Genomic DNA, 17,040 nt, shown 5'->3' with positions numbered 1-17,040 from the left:
AACTATACTGTAAAATGCATATTTTGTCAAGGTATTGCTGGATACCTTTTTTAAAAAGTAACGCGGTCTTAAAATGAATCCAAATGGAATATTGTGGAAGGTCGCATAGGGCTGCTGTCATGTTCATTTCTCACCACCAGGGGTCACCTTTTAAGCAGCTGAGGAAATCGTCATCAGTCCAGAATTTACAGTCGTCCAAGAAGATGGGAGATCGCTCCAGTCAATTCACACCTGGAGACCAGCCCAGCAGCCCTGCTCTCAGGTATAACCAGTAGCGGTGCGTGTTTTAAATCACTGAGGAAGCCAAGCCAGTAAAAAAGCAAAATTATGTACAACCTATGTTGTGATAATTGCGTTTTTGCTCTATAACCCATTAGTTCATACTCCACCGTGATATACAATAAGGACGTAACAACAAAAAGACAACAGTCACACAGTGACGGAATAAATAAAACTACACATACGTTTGTTTCATCACAAAACTGGAAAGCAACATCTGTCCAGTGAAGTCCACAAAGCAAATATTGCATACAAACAGTTATATCACCTGCAGCATGGTCAAGCAAGTTAATGTTTTCTAAAGTTTACTAAACCAACTACTGATTTAGAACCACGGAGTTATTGCAAGTCAGCACAAAGACAACACTAGCACTGCCTCTGCTATTCCAGCACCATTTAAACTTAAACACCAAATCAACAAGGCTATATATGCTTAGTTTAATACACTAAAAACAAACTTAAAGATACTGTACCAAAAACAATTGAGTCCGATCAATGTTACTAAATATCATATGGCTGTCCATGGTACTGATTTCTGTGTGCATGCGTGCAAGTAAAATTCAAAATTTTGACTCACCCTAGACAAGTTGAAAGCCAATGCCATCCTCCTCGCTTTCATGTTGGTAAAATGATCTATGGCTCTGTCATACAGTACACTTTTAGTTTTTGTTGTCATAGGGTACCTAGCTAAAATGTTTGCTAGCCTGACTTCCTCGCATGGGCAACAATGAACCAGCTAAGTTAGCTATGCTACATATTGAACTTCAATCGTCTCAGGCCAGTGGCACAACATATTAATTTATAGTTAGATCAGAATCTGCATCGTAATCATTGGCCTTCTCCATCCATGGCTTAGCAAAGGGCCGATTTAGCAAGCTGGCTACTGCAGGACATCAACAGAAACAGACACATTTTTCAGAAAATGACATTTTGCAAAGGAAATGATTTGATTGCGCCGGAAGAAGATGGCTGCCGTTTTACAGCCCTCTAACCAATTGTACTATTATGTGTGTTTTTCCGCGTTATTTGTAATTTATTTTGTACATAATGTTTCTGCCATCGTCTCTTATAACCAAAGAGAGCTTCTGGATATCAGGACAGCGATTACTCACCTCGCGTTGGACGAACACTTTTTCTTCAACGAGGCGTTCGCGAAGGATATTCTACAGACTCCCGACAAGGCCCAGATCCCCGTCATTCGCGTGAGGAAGAGACGGAGATATCGTGGACGTAGGTCGGGGGTGCCTTGTAAGGATCCGACGGCGAACGAGTAAACTGCCTCTCCCATCAATCCTATTAGCCAACGTTCAAGCTTTGGAGAATAAAATGGACGATTTAAGATTACGGTTATCCTACCAACGGGACATTAAAAACTGTAATATCTTATGTTTCACGGAGTCGTGGCTGAACGACGACAACGATAACATTCAGCTAGCAGGCTATACGCTACATCGGCAGGACAGAACGGCAGACTCGGGTAAGACGAGGGGTGGCGGTCTCTGTATATTTGTAAACAACAGCTGGTGCACCAAATCAAATACTAAGGAAGTCTCAAGGTTTTGCTCGCCTGAGGTAGAGTATCTTATGATAAGCTGCAGACCACACTATTTACCAAGAGAGTTTTCATCTATATTTTTCATAGCTGTCTATTTACCACCACAAACCAATGCTGGCATTAAGATTGCACTGAATGAGTTGTACAAGGCCATTAATCAACAGGAAAACGCTCATCCAGATGCAGCACTCCTAGTAGCAGGGGACTTTAATGCAGGGAAACTTAAATCCGTTCTACCTAATTTCTACCAGCATGTTAAATGTGCAACCAGAGGGGAAAAAACTCTAGACCACCTTTACTCCACACACAGAGACGCATACAAAGCTCTCCCTCGCCCTCCATTTGGCAAATCTGACCATAACTCTATCCTCCTGATTCCTGCTTATAAGCAAAAACTGAAGCAGGAAGCACCAGTGATTCGGCTAATAAAAAAGTGGTCAGATGACGCAGATGCTAAGCTACAGGACTGTTTTGCTAGCACAGACTGGAACATGTTCCGGGATTCTTCAGACAGCATTGAGGAGTACACCACATCAGTCACTGGCTTCATCAATAAGTGCATCGATGATGTCGTCCCCCACAGTGACCGTACGTACATACCCCAACCAGAAGCCATGGATTACAGGAAACATCCGCACTGAGCTAAAGGGTAGAGCTGCCGCTTTCAAGGAACGGGACTCTAACCCGGACGCTTATAAGAAATCCCGCTATGACCTCCGACGAACCATCAAACAGGCAAAGAGTCAATACAGGTCTAAGATTGAATCATACTACACTGGCTCTGACGCTCGTCGGATGTGGCAGGGCTTGAAAACTATTACAGACTACAAAGGGAAGCACAGCCGCGAGCTGCCCAGTGACACAAGCCTACCAGACGAGCTAAACCACTTCTATGCTCGCTTCGAGGCAAGCAACACTGAAGCATGCATGAGAGCACCAGCTGTTCCGGACGACTATGTGATCACGCTCTCCGTAGCCGATGTGAGTAAGACTTTTAAGCAGGTCAACATTCACAAGGCCGCAGGGCCAGACGGATTACCAGGACGTGTACTCCGAGCATGTGCTGACCAACTGGCAAGTGTCTTCACTGACATTTTCAACATGTCCCTGACTGAGTCTGTAATACCAACATGTTTCAAGCAGACCACCATAGTCCCCGTGCCCAAGAACTCTAAGATAACCTGCCTAAATGACTACCGACCCGTGGCACTGACGTCTGTAGCCATGAAGTGCTTTGAAAGACTGGTCATGGCTCACATCAACAGCATAATCCCAGAAACCCTAGACCCACTCCAATTTGCATACCGCCCCAACAGATCCACAGATGATGCAATCTCTATCGCACTCCACACTGCCCTTTCCCACCTGGACAAGAGGAACACCTACGTGAGAATGCTATTCATTGACTACAGCTCAGCATTCAACACCATAGTGCCCTCAAAGCTCATCACTAAGCTAAGGATCCTGGGACTAAACACCTCCCTCTGCAACTGGATCCTGGACTTCCTGACGGGCCGCCCCCAGGTGGTAAGGGTAGGTAACAACACATCTGCCACACTGATCCTCAACACGGGGGCCCCTCAGGGGTGCGTGCTCAGTCCCCTCCTGTACTCTCTGTTCACCCATGACTGCATGGCCAGGCACGACTCCAACACCATCATTAAGTTTGCCGACGACACAACAGTGGTAGGCCTGATCACCGACAACGATGAGACAGCCTATAGGGAGGAGGTCAGAGATCTGGCCGTGTGGTGCCAGGACAACAACCTCTCCCTCAACGTGACCAAGACAAAGGAGATGATTGTGGACTACAGGAAAAAAAAGAGGACTGAGCACGCCCCCCATTCTCATCGACGGGCTGTAGTGGAACAGGTTGAGAGCTTCAAGTTCCTTGGTGTCCACATCACCAACGAACTATCATGGTCCAAACACACCAAGACAGTCGTGAAGAGGGCACGACAAAGCCTATTCCCCCTCAGGAGACTAAAAAGATTTGGCATGGGTCCTCAGATCCTCAAAAATTCTACAGCTGCACCATCGAGAGCATCCTGACTGGTTGCATCACCGCCTGGTATGGCAACTGCTTGGCCTCTGACCGCAAGGCACTACAGAGGGTAGTGCGTACGGCCCAGTACATCACAGGGGCAAAGCTCCCTGCCATCCAGGACCTCTATACCAGGCGGTGTCAGAGGAAGGCCCTCAAAATTGTCAAAGACTCCAGTCACCCTAGTCATAGACTGTTCTCTCTGCTACCGCACGGCAAGCGGTACCGGAGTGCCAAGTCTAGGTCCAAAAGACTTCTCAACAGCTTCTACCCCCAAGCCATAAGACTCCTGAACAGCTAATCATGGCTACCCCGGACTATTTGCACTGCCCCCCCCACCCCATACTTTTTACGCTGCTGCTACTCTGTTAAGTACTTATGCATAGTCACTTTAACTCTACCCACATGTACATATTACCTCAACTACCTCAACTAGCCGGTGCCCCCGCACATTGACTATGCAACGGTACCCCCCTGTATATATAGCCTCCCTACTGTCACTTTATTCTATTGTATATATAGCCTCCCTACTGTCACTTTATTTTTACTTCTGCTCTTTTTTTCTCAACACTTTTTTGTTGTTGTTTTATTCCTACTTTTTTTGTTTAAAATAAATGCACTGTTGGTTAAGGGCTGTAAGTAAGCATTTCACTGTAATGTCTGCACCTGTTGTATTCGGCGCATGTGACCAATAAAATTTGATTTGATTTGATTTGATTTGATTGGCCTGAAGCCAAATCCAAACTGGCCTCCCTTGGCGGGCGTTTTACTGCACCAGGACAACCCATAGTTGAGCTCAGCTGATTGGCTAATTATTTTATTTAAAAAATTATCAAGGGAGGCCAAATGCTTGTTGGCATCAATCAATAAAATGCTACCACGGCAACATGTTATACTCTTTTGGTCCAGACAGCATCAGATAGATACTGAGACAGCGGGGCGCTGTTTCCCTCGCTTGGATGATTTCTCCGGTGAGATCAGCCACTTGCGAATTGATGGAAAATTATGAAAACACAGAAAGAGACGAAAGATAAATTATTTTATGTTTATTTATTTATTGGTCAGATATTTGGGGAAGCCTGGCTTCCGTTGGCCACCATGAATACACGCCACTGGGTATAACATAAACAGACATTCACACACACGCACGCGCACACACACACATTAGAACTATGACATCAGCAACATAAAAATAGGCAACTGTTGCAGTAATAACAGTTAATCTAACATCCAATCTGTCACAATGCAAAGCTTGCACATTGATCTTCTCTAAAGTGGCACCTCATGTCCAAACATTATGAAGTCAACATCGATCCTTCCTGACAGGAGGTTACAAGGCTGGCATGTGCTCAAGGCTGCCTGGAATCTCTGGTATGCATGGATGGGCGCCGTGTGTGTTGTGCAACCGAATAGTTTCCATTCACTGGGTCTGAGTGGACGGATAAAAATAGATTGAGTGCGGTGGTGCTGCCGAAGAAAGACTGTCGCAACATCATATGATGGATTTGGAAAGGTGGCTTGTGTAGCCGGCGCGGTCTGTCTCTTGCCGACTACTGCGTTGTGTTCCGGTGCACTGAAGACAACACACTGGCGTACTTGAAGGCACTTTATTGTGTACAGCTCTCTCACTCTCTCCCAGCCGAGTACAATGCAGACTGTTCAACATCAAAGAGAGAAAATGTTCAAAACTCTACCCTCGACCAGAATCCGCCTCTCCCAGCCGAATACAATGCAGACTCAATATAATCACATTCAAAAATACAAGGAATAAAATACAACATCATTGGAAAATAAACATTGCATCTGGTGTATATCTTATGTATGTGTCATATTCATGTTATCTCTGCCAAAAACTCTGAGCTTTTAGCCTTTACATTAATACTGTGCAACATGACATAAACCATCTTTCAAATGGGTAATACATACAGTAATATGCACGAAGCAACATGTAATCCTTCACATTTGAGCTTTTCAGTGCCATTAAACACTAATCAATACATGAAAACATTTTAAATGAACACATTTTTAACCTGATATAGGGAATACATACCTGTTCAACATCAAAGAGAGAAAATGTTCAAAACTCTACCCTCGACCAGAATCCGCCTAACATAAAAGAACAACGTGAGCTTCGTCACAAGAGGATAGAATGATGATTGCTAACTTACAGCTAAACAGAACACGAGGTTAGCTAAGTTAGCAATTTCTCAACTCTCAAAAATGGCTATATTCACGACACAGCTTGATTAAATGTACGTACACTCATCATATAATATACATACAAGTTACTATGTGCACTGAAACGTTTTAGTTTTAACAGGTATATCAAGTTTATGTCACGCCGAAGTGAACACGTACCTCTCCCAGCCGAATACAATGCAGACTGAGAAAAGCACAACATCCCTCCGCATATAACCAACTCTAGAGGGCGCACTTACACAACTAACTCTCCCAATATCTGTAGACTACACGAAATGCTGAACAATACAATATTTTGGTGAAATCAACTCACAAAATAAAATAAAAAATAGAAAATGAACGGTTGCAAAAATCTGTAATTCTTTGACCTGTTACATTCACCCCTCTTTAATTTCACCAAAATCCTTCACACTTCGAGGGTGGAAAATAACCAAAAACATATAGAATAAAACTCTTGTCCACTTGGTCCAAGATAGCCCTGGGACTCCATTTCCCATATACAGCGTATAAAGCTACTTACAAAGTAAGTTAAAAGAAAACAGCAGTTGATCAGGCTACTGCCCCTTCTAGTGAATATGATGCCTTATACATCATATGAAATCTTGGAACACTTTCCCTCCATTATGAACATCTCATGACTCAGGTCATACTACTGGTAATAAAGAAAAATATCTTAATCTCAAAAATGTATCTAAAATAAAGAACGGAAAGACAGTGACCTTCTGACTCCTGTAACAAAACCCTTGGTGAGTGGTTTTTGCACCATGTTCTCTATCAAGCGATCGACTGCCTTAACAACCCTGCCAGTACGTGTTCTGACAACCTGACTTTCAAACCCTTGTACTTGGGAGGGTATCTGACTATCAATCAGTGTAACAGGTGAATTGACGTCCGAAGACCCTGTCTCATCTAAGTCAGGAACATCAATTGGGGCAACAGAGTCAGTGTCAGTCATGTGCAAATCAGGGGGGTCACTGGAATCCGACAAGTCTCTCACAGGTGAGTATTCATTTTCCCCTTGGCCTCTGACCTCTTTAGACTGGGCTCGTGGGTGTCAGTTGAACAGACTTCCTGGACAGAGAGTGGGGCATCTCATTCTCCATCTCAGACTCATCAGCTTCTCCAATAGACTCAGAGTCAGAGGATGCGTTTAACCACGAACATGTACGGTCCTCAGAAGCGTCTACTGCTAGGCCACTCAAAGCATCAACAGAAGGAGGCTGAAACTCACTGGCCACATCCGAGGCAGCTCCATTCGTCTCTTCATCGCTTAGTTCTGGCATGGGCAAGAAGCTCACGTCCAACATCAAATTCCGATGAACAACTTTTGTTTTCCCACTTTCGTCTCTGACTTTGTAAACGTGAGTCTGAGGGTTCCGGTCTATGATGGTATACATAGTGGCTTCCCACTTATCCGCTAACTTCCTCTTCCCTCTCTCTGCTTTATTAGCTAACAAAACTCGGTCGCCAACGTTCAAGTGGGTTCCACGAACTCTCTTGTTGTAGCCATCAGCTTGATGTTGCTGTCCTTTCCTCGCATGCTGCTGAGCTATGTCGGCAGCCACATGGAGGTTCGCCATCAGTTTCTCTGCATAGGTCTTATAATTCACCACGACTGGATCCCTCAAGACTTGTTTGAAGACCATGTCTACTGGGAGTCTGGGCACTCGACCATACATCAAATAGAATGGAGGATATCCAGTTGTTTCATGAGTGGTGGCATTATACGCAAAAGTCAAAGTCTGTATCTGTTGGGCCCAGTGTTGCTTAGCTGTCAGGGTAGGGCACGCAACATACTGCCAAGTGTCCTATTGAACCTTTCGGTTTGCCCATTTCCCATGGGATGATATGCTGTTGTGTGTGTTTTCTTAATCCCTGTGAGGCTGAGGAGTTCAGCTATGAGTTTGCTTTCAAAATTGGCCCCTTGATCAGAATGTATTCGCTCTGGGAAACCGTAGATGCAGAATACGTTATCCCATAACTTCTTCGCTATTTGCTTTGCAGTTTGGTTTACGCAGGGAAAGGCATGAGCCAATTTTGTAAAGTGGTCTGTTATGACTAACACATCGACAGATCTTTGCTTAGAGTCCTCAGCACTCCAAAAATCAATGCACACCAGCTCCATGGGTGCCGGTGCGAATGCTCTCCAAGGGAGCTCGGGCAGCTGGTTCAGGGTCTTTGCAAGGATACAGCGTTGGCAGCATTTCACATATTCCTTGATGTCTCTTCCCATTTGCGGCCAGAAGAAACGCTGTCGGGCGAGGTGTGCTGTTCTAGCCTGCCCTTGATGCCCAGCGAAATCATGCACACCTGCGTAGAGCTTTGGCCTTCAAGCTAGCAGGCAGCACAAACTGATACCTCTTCTCTCTGCTTAATGGGTCTTTGGTTACCCCTATATAGGACTCCGTCCTGGACTTTTAGATGATGCCACTGCTTGCACAGTGTCTGGGTCGTAAGAGATAACCTCCTCCTCCCTCGCCTAGGTGGTGGCTCACCCCTCTGAATGAGTGGCAGGACTTCCCTGATAACTGGATCTATTTCCTGGCTGTGCCTCAGCTCGCCGATGGAGAGGGCTGGAAGTGTGTCTTGTTCTGAGGGCACCGCCTGGGGAAGAACATTGAGAAACTGTGTTGCTCTTATCTCTGCTCCCCTTTCCCACTCTACATGAGCTTCACAAGCAGATTTCACATGAGAGGGTTCTTGACTGCCAGCCAGCCTGTCTTGAGTGGGGTCCATAGTTACACAGCACCCTGCATCAAGTGCCTGGAGACACTGGGTCTTACTCCGGAAGAGATCTTGGACTTTCTCCTCTTTGGTTCCCTCCGCCTCGGCCAAAAGACTTCCATAGGGCTCACTGATCAACCTTTGGCTCACTGATTTAGCAAACGGATCTCTACTCAGGGCATCTGCCACAATGTTCTTTACCCCAGGGATGTGTTTGATACTGAAGGTGTAGGGGGAAAGCTTTGCCACCCACCTCTGTTCGCAAGCGTCAAGTTTTGGTTTGGTCATTATATAGGTCAAAGGATTATTGTCGGTCCACACTGTAAAAGTGTGGCCTTTCAACCAGTGGCTGAATTTTTCACAAACACTCCATTTGAGCGCCAAGAACTCCAGTCGGTGAGCAGGATACCTCTTTTGTGAGCCAGTGAGGGTCTTGCTGGCAAAGGCGATCGGGCGTGCCTTCGTTTCTCCTTCTGGTATCTGGGACAGAACTGCCCCAAGGCCATCAAGAGACGCATCAATGGACAAAACCAAGGGCTTAGAAAAGTCTGGATGGCTAAGGACCACACAATTCAGGAGCTTCTCCTTAAGGCCGGCAAAGCGGAATCGCAGTCAAGGGTCCAATCCGCAGGTTTGAGCTTTCTGTAGACTCCCGCATTCTGACTGTACTTCCCGGCCTTTCCTCTCCGTTTCTGGCCAGCTGTGAGAGCAAACAGGGGTTTTGCGATGGAGGAGCAATTTGGTATGTAGTGTTGGTAATAAAATACCATCCCCAGGAACGACTTCACTCTGCGAACTGAAGGAGTGCAGCCATCATCTTCCATCAAGTCCCTCTTTGACATTTTGGTGATGACCTCGACCTTCTCTGGGTCAACAGCAACACCGTCACTGTCAACGATGTGTCCGAGAAACTTCACAGATCTCCGCAACAGATGGCATTTTTTTGGACTCAACTTTAGATTGTGCTCCCGTAGCCTCTGGAAAACAACCTCTAATCTGCTGAGGGCCTGCTGTTCGTTGGGGGCAAATATCAAGAGATCATCTAGGTAGCACAAGAGACTGCTGAAGTTAAGATCGCTAAAGATACTCATCATCATCCTCATGAAGGACGCTGGACTGTTGCAAAGCCCCTGTGGCATTCTGTTATACTCGTGCAGGCCTAATGGTGTTGTGAAGGCGGTATACTTTTTTGTCCTCCTCATGCATGGGCAAGTTATAAAATCCAGACGTGAGGTCCATGGTGCTGAAGACAGCATTACCGCCAAGGGCAGCCAAGCAGTCCGATTGATGGGGCAAAGGATGAGCATCCTTGATAGTTCTTGCATTCAGCCATCGAAAGTCTGTGCATATCCGGAGGTCGCCATTTTTCTTCCAAACCATCACGAGTGGAGAAGCATATTCACTCATTGATTTCCGTATGATTTCCTGTTCCTCCATCTCGGTGAGAACTTGGCGCAGCTTTTGATAGTGGGCTGGCGGCACTCTGCGATATGGAAGACGGAAGGGACGGTCGTCAGTGAGGCGGATCCTATGGGCAAAGCCCTTGGCTTCTCCACAGTCAAGATTATGCTTTGAAAATATATCCTGATATTTCTCCAGCAATGTCACAAGTTGGAGCTTGGTGGAGGGGCTCGCTTCACAATGATCAATGTCGACATTTCCTAGACCAGACTTCTGCAGTCTGTCTTTCAGGTCACCGTTGTTGTCCTGTTTCATGAGTCACTCCAACAGAGCCAGCATCACTCTGACAGGAACCCTGGAACAGTGTGAGATCTTCAGCTGCAACACAAGTAGAGACGTCCGCAAGCTTGCTGTTCCTTTTCAGTGTGAGTGGTTTGTCTGAGATATTAGTGACTTTCATGGGAGTCCAGCCATCTCCCCATAGCGGTGTTACCACTCTCCCCACCATAATGCCCCGAGGCACACACCTGGAGGTTGTAGGCTCCACCATAACTGTACTCCCAGGTGACTTGGGTATATTACGGCAGTCTTCCCCACAGCAGGTACTCTTGTTTGGGAAGGAGAGTCACCGCCTGAGTTAGCTTCACTGTCCCTACTTTTCCTGGGACATCTTCACCCCCTCCATCTTGTGAGACTGGTCATCATTTCTAGAAACTGTTCGCCATCTGGAGACCCTTTTGTGTTGCTCGAGATAAGTGTCCAATAACTGTTCTCGTTTTTCAGCTGATGCAGTACATGTTTCAACATGTTGGTGCCTACTATTATGTCGTCTTTCTGACCAGTGATCACCAGAACTGGGACCATGCACTTTACCCCATACAGACTTAGTTCCATGTCATACATGCACTTGGGGCGCACTTGTACTCCTCCACAGCCAACAAGGATGATATGCTGTGAGAGTTCTTGATGTGGGGTCAAGACGCTATCCGATAGTAGTCTCTGCTCTGCCTCTTCACTTATCGTGCAGGCCATTGAGCCTGTATCGAGGAGCCCTTGCAACTGAGCACAGCCATTAACTGTCACCGGTGCGTGAAATAACTCACTGAACGTCTCAACTCTGTGAATATTCTGAACAATTACCGTGCAATTATCAGACATTGCTTTACAGACATTGACATACATTTCCTTCAATTCTTCATTTTTTTCAAGGGTTGAATCTTCAACGCTCACACATCCCCTTTCCGTATGTGAGCTATCTAGTTTAAACTGGCTCCAACTTGCTCAGAGTTAGGTGGTGTGTGCGCTAACTGTGGCTGAGCGTTAATTCTTGGCCGGCGCTGTTGGCATTCTCTCTTCCAGTGGCCGGGCTTGTAACAGCCCATACAGAGGTTCGCCTGTCTACAGTGTGCAGTAGTTGAATGTTCGGCAGACTGACAGACTTTACATCTACTCTGAACAATGGCTGCTGGCCCCCTGCTTGGTGGCACGACTGCTGTTGTGTGTGCCGTCTGCTCTAGCACACGGTCCAGCAAGCCAATGAGAGACTGCATGCAGATGCTCTCTGTCTGAGGAGAGGATGGAAGCCCCATTGCCTTTGGGTAACCAGTAAGGTCTGTTGGGTTTTCAGCAGCGACTGTCTCTGTGGTTAATGCCTGAGCATGTGCACCAATGTTCTTTGGCCGATAAGATTTGGCTTGACACATTGTTCTAGCCTCTCTCTGATGTTCAACGAGGTGTTCATGAATCTCATTTGCTGTCCACTTTTCAGCTGTTTTGCACTTTAGGACACTTGTAAGAGCGGGGTCGGGACAGTGTTTCACCAGCATCATTGTGACTTCGTGAGAGGGGTCCTCAATGTTTCGCCCCTGCCTTCTCAGACACTCATCTGCGACATCCACAGCCTTGTTCAAGCGTATCCAATAGTCCATGGGACTTTCTCCAGCCAGAGGAAGTGTGTTATAGAAATCTGCTAAAGGCATAGAGGAGTAGGTTAACTCACTGAAATGTTGTTTCAGAATATCAAAGACGAGCTTGGAGTTCTCAGCTGGCTGCAGCGATGGCATACTGCGCAGGGTAACTTTAACAATGTCTCTAGCCTTTCCCATTAGTCTTGACATTATCTCCCTGGGAGTGCTCTTGCGGGTGTACACCCCTCTTTTTCAGGTAAACGCTCATAATCTCTTCCCACTCATGCACTGTGTGTTTGTCTGTTCCATCACCCCTGAAGTACGGCGGCTCTTTGACATCTGTCTTCATGACTAACTTTACTCCTGTCATGTTCAAATCAGACTGTCCATATCCTAAGTTCAGGCTAGGCGTAGGAGTGGTTTGGTTATCTGCACTACCAACAGATCTCTGTAATTGGCTAGCAATGTTCTCTCCTATTTCATGAGCTAACTGTGTGATGAGACTCCCTAGGTCTGCAGAACTCACATGTGAACTAGACACTGGCTGACGTGGAGAGTGTTCATCTGTTTGGGTGTGAGTGTATGAAAATGCAGGACAGCCCACTGAACTAACGCTGCTTGCAATGTCTGGAGCATCTCCTAAGCTACGCATGTGTGGTGCGGGGGAATATTCATCAGTGCGTAAGCGTGTGGGACGAGAGTACAGGTCTGCCTAGTATACCAGCACCCCTAACCGGCGTGCTCTCCACCATACTCATAAACCTGCCCCTCCCCAGGCTTACCCCTGCAGCATCTCCAACACTAAATGGTGTCTGCGCATCCTTGCCATCAGCCATTTTTTTATTTTTTTTTAAATAGAAAGTTGTAATAGACTATGGTAATGATATGTGAATCACCAAAACATGTGAATATGAAAAAAAAATTGTACAATGATAGAAGTAGCTGAGGTAAGCAATTAAGAGCTACAATTTACACATTAATGTTTGCCCTTCTACTTGTCAACGTTCGAAGAGGTTCCTACTTGTCACAGCAACCACCGGCGATCACCCTGGCGATGATCTGAAGCGAAGATATCCGGGTCACGGCACCAATGTAGCCGGCGCGGTCTGTCTCTTGCCGACTACTGCGTTGTGTTCCGGTGCACTGAAGACAACACACTGGCGTACTTGAAGGCACTTTATTGTGTACAGCTCTCTCACTCTCTCCCAGCCGAGTACAATGCAGACTGTTCAACATCAAAGAGAGAAAATGTTCAAAACTCTACCCTCGACCAGAATCCGCCTCTCCCAGCCGAATACAATGCAGACTCAATATAATCACATTCAAAAATACAAGGAATAAAATACAACATCATTGGAAAATAAACATTGCATCTGGTGTATATCTTATGTATGTGTCATATTCATGTTATCTCTGCCAAAAACTCTGAGCTTTTAGCCTTTACATTAATACTGTGCAACATGACATAAACCATCTTTCAAATGGGTAATACATACAGTAATATGCACGAAGCAACATGTAATCCTTCACATTTGAGCTTTTCAGTGCCATTAAACACTAATCAATACATGAAAACATTTTAAATGAACACATTTTTAACCTGATATAGGGAATACATACCTGTTCAACATCAAAGAGAGAAAATGTTCAAAACTCTACCCTCGACCAGAATCCGCCTAACATAAAAGAACAACGTGAGCTTCAGTCACAAGAGGATAGAATGATGATTGCTAACTTACAGCTAAACAGAACACGAGGTTAGCTAAGTTAGCAATTTCTCAACTCTCAAAAATGGCTATATTCACGACACAGCTTGATTAAATGTACGTACACTCATCATATAATATACATACAAGTTACTATGTGCACTGAAACGTTTTAGTTTTAACAGGTATATCAAGTTTATGTCACGCCGAAGTGAACACGTACCTCTCCCAGCCGAATACAATGCAGACTGAGAAAAGCACAACATCCCTCCGCATATAACCAACTCTAGAGGGCGCACTTACACAACTAACTCTCCCAATATCTGTAGACTACACGAAATGCTGAACAATACAATATTTTGGTGAAATCAACTCACAAAATAAAATAAAAAATAGAAAATGAACGGTTGCAAAAATCTGTAATTCTTTGACCTGTTACACTTGGAGCAGTGGTGAAATTGAACATCGACTGTTTGGGTGATGTTGTTGACACTGCCTGTGTTAGTGAGTGTGTGTTTGTTTATTAGTGTGCGTGTCCATCAAGTGCGCGCTTGTGTGTCTGTACGTGAGTGTGTGTTTCAAGTTTTAATGTCACATGCACAAGTATAGTGAAATGCCTTTCTTGCAAACTCAAAACCCAACAATGCAATGTGTGTGTCTGTACCTGAGCGTATCAGCAGCTGACACACTAGAGACCAGAGAAGGACATTTCAGGCTTGCACTTGCATCACCTTCGTCGAGAGGCAGTCAGAAACCTGATAGGCTAGGAACATGACACAGCCGGGCCATATATGGACCGCGCTACATGGCTCTCTGGGGGGGGGGGTTCTGCCGTAGAGACCTTAATGTAGGAAGCAGACCATCTCCCTCCCCCATGCAATGACTTCATTATTTACATTATAAAACTGGAAATGGCACAAGGCAGCACACCATGTCTCTCCATTCACCTTCATGACTTATTACTCAAATTAAATTGCATGTTTGCCATGGGTATGAAAGGGAAAGGAAAGGGGGATACCTAGTCAGTTGTACAACTGAATGCATTCAACTGAAATGTGTCTTCCGCATTTAACCCAACCCCTCTGAATCAGAGAGGTGGGGGGCTGCCTTAAACGACATCCATGTCATGTAGAAATGGGTCAAAATATCCCCACTGGACAAAGATGTAAATTCAACGTCTACTCCACGTTGGTTCAACGTAATTTCATTGAAATGAAGTGGAAACAACGTGGAGTCAACCAGTGTCAAAGATCAGAGTTCCAGTTCCAGTAAAAAGAACCAGCAAAAAGACCTGGGAGTCAAAACCTTGTTCAGGAAACCACCTGGGAGCACAGATTGCGGTGTGTATCCTGTAAACATGCCTGTATCTGAGCCTTTGTGAAAGATTGCAATGTTAGCATTTTGTGGCACATAATTCATATTTTTCCCCCTTATTTTTGTCTGAGAGAAGACACTACTGTCAAAGCAAGCGGCCATAGACAAATCCACAGCCATTGAGCTGGTCACACACACTGTCCCTCTGTCATACCCCCAACACCCCAGGTTTCCATGGTGTTTGTGGTTTCTGTGGTGTCGATGGTTGCCATGGCGTCTGTGGTTGCCATTACATTGTGGGTAGAAATGTGTCACCTCAATGCCGCTGTTCGGTCTCTCTCTAGTTGGGGCCTCCAGAGGGTTCTGAGTGTGGAGAATGTGGGCTACCCCAGCGGGGTGCGCTCGGTAGGCAGTGTGGCCCAAGCCTTCCCTGACGGGACCCTCCTGCTGGAGCTCAGCAGACCCCCCAACGGACCCTTCGGTTTCCTCATCTCCCGGGGCAAAGGACGACCCGACTCAGGTACACAAAATGAGCCTTTTACACTGCAGTCATTTACACTGGTGCTTGGCCTAAAGTATATTGTTTCCATGACTGAGACCGGGGCCAAAAGCCTAGGGTTGGTCCTAGATGGCCTACCCTGCTCTAACCCAGGGCCGTCTGGGGCCATTTGGGGACTTGCTGTTTTGGTTGTCTTTCTAATCTAGTGTTATGTAATGATGTCCTGTTCATTAGAATGTCCCCCTTCTGTGTGCTCAAGGTGTGAGTGTTTTGTCGTTAACTTACTTCACTCGTGTCCTGCTGTTGGATGTGTGTTTAGTGTTGTATTCTGTGTTGGTGTGTAATTAGTAAGATGTAATAATACTGCTCCTATACTTCTGCCTGTAGATATGTGTTATAAAAATAAGTGTGTGTGTGTGTGTGTGTGTGTGTGTAACCCTACCAGTAACATGCTCCTGTCTGTTATCCTGTCTGTCCTGTAGGTGTGTATGTGGAGGAGATGGATGACAGCAGTACAGAGAAGATGTACGCGGGGCTGCTGGGGGTGGGAGACGAGCTGCTGGAGGTGAACGGCGAGAAGGTGGCCGGACTCAGTCTGGACATGGTGACACGCCTCATGACCCAGGAGAACATAGCCTCTGTCCGCATGCTCCGACACAGGAGGCTTCCCCCTCGTCGCTAGACAACCTGAGGACCGCCGGTCACCGTGGTGATGCCATGGTAGCGCCATGGCAACCGGCAATGGCATGGAAACCCGCAATGTAATGCAACCACAGACGCCATGGCAACCATCGACACCACAGAAACCACAAACACCATGGAAACCTGGGGTGTTGGGGGTATGACAGAGGGACAGTGTGTGTGACCAGCTCAATGGATGTGGATATGTCTATGGCCGCTTGCTTTGACAGTAGTGTCTTCTCTCAGAAATGTAGCGTTATTCTTCTGAAGACACGTCAAGATGTTTGACACGATTGGCTCATTTTTCTATACGGTTCAGATGGAGTTGCTATTAGAGCAGGAGCTGTCTCATATTTCCTCATGTCCTGTAATATACACTGCTCAAAAAAATAAAGGGAACACTTAAACAACACAATGTAACTCCAAGTCAATCACACTTCTGTGAAATCAAACTGTCCACTTAGGAAGCAACACTGATTGACAATACATTTCACATGCTGTTGTGCAAATGGAATAGACAACAGGTGGAAATTATACGCAATTAGCAAGACACCCCCAATAAAGGACTGGTTTTGCAGGTGGTGACCACAGACCACTTCTCAGTTCCTATGCTTCCTGGCTGATGTTTTGGTCACTTTTGAATGCTGGCGGTGCTTCCACTCTAGTGGTAGCATGAGACGGAGTCTACAACCCACACAAGTGGCTCAGGTAGTGCAGCTCATCCAGGATGG

The 17,040-nt window shown here is 45.9% G+C and overlaps 1 protein-coding gene across 1 annotated transcript in view; it reads left to right on the top strand.

Moving 5' to 3' along the window:
• Nucleotides 1-16,741, top strand: part of LOC121576457 (uncharacterized protein KIAA1614-like) — a 45,295-nt gene extending 28,554 nt beyond the window's left edge. The window contains exons 8-10 of the mRNA XM_041889615.2: nucleotides 141-262; nucleotides 15,474-15,649; nucleotides 16,111-16,741. Coding sequence (XP_041745549.1) covers nucleotides 141-262; nucleotides 15,474-15,649; nucleotides 16,111-16,310 — 498 coding nt within the window. The 3' untranslated portion in view covers nucleotides 16,311-16,741. The remainder of the gene's footprint in view (nucleotides 1-140; nucleotides 263-15,473; nucleotides 15,650-16,110) is intronic.
• Nucleotides 16,742-17,040: the final 299 nt, after the last annotated feature.

Source organism: Coregonus clupeaformis, chromosome 11 (assembly GCF_020615455.1).
Source record: "Coregonus clupeaformis isolate EN_2021a chromosome 11, ASM2061545v1, whole genome shotgun sequence".
Lineage (NCBI taxonomy): Eukaryota > Metazoa > Chordata > Actinopteri > Salmoniformes > Salmonidae > Coregonus > Coregonus clupeaformis.
Note: the sequence above shows the minus strand (reverse complement) of the source record. Positions and strands in the feature narration are given on the sequence as shown.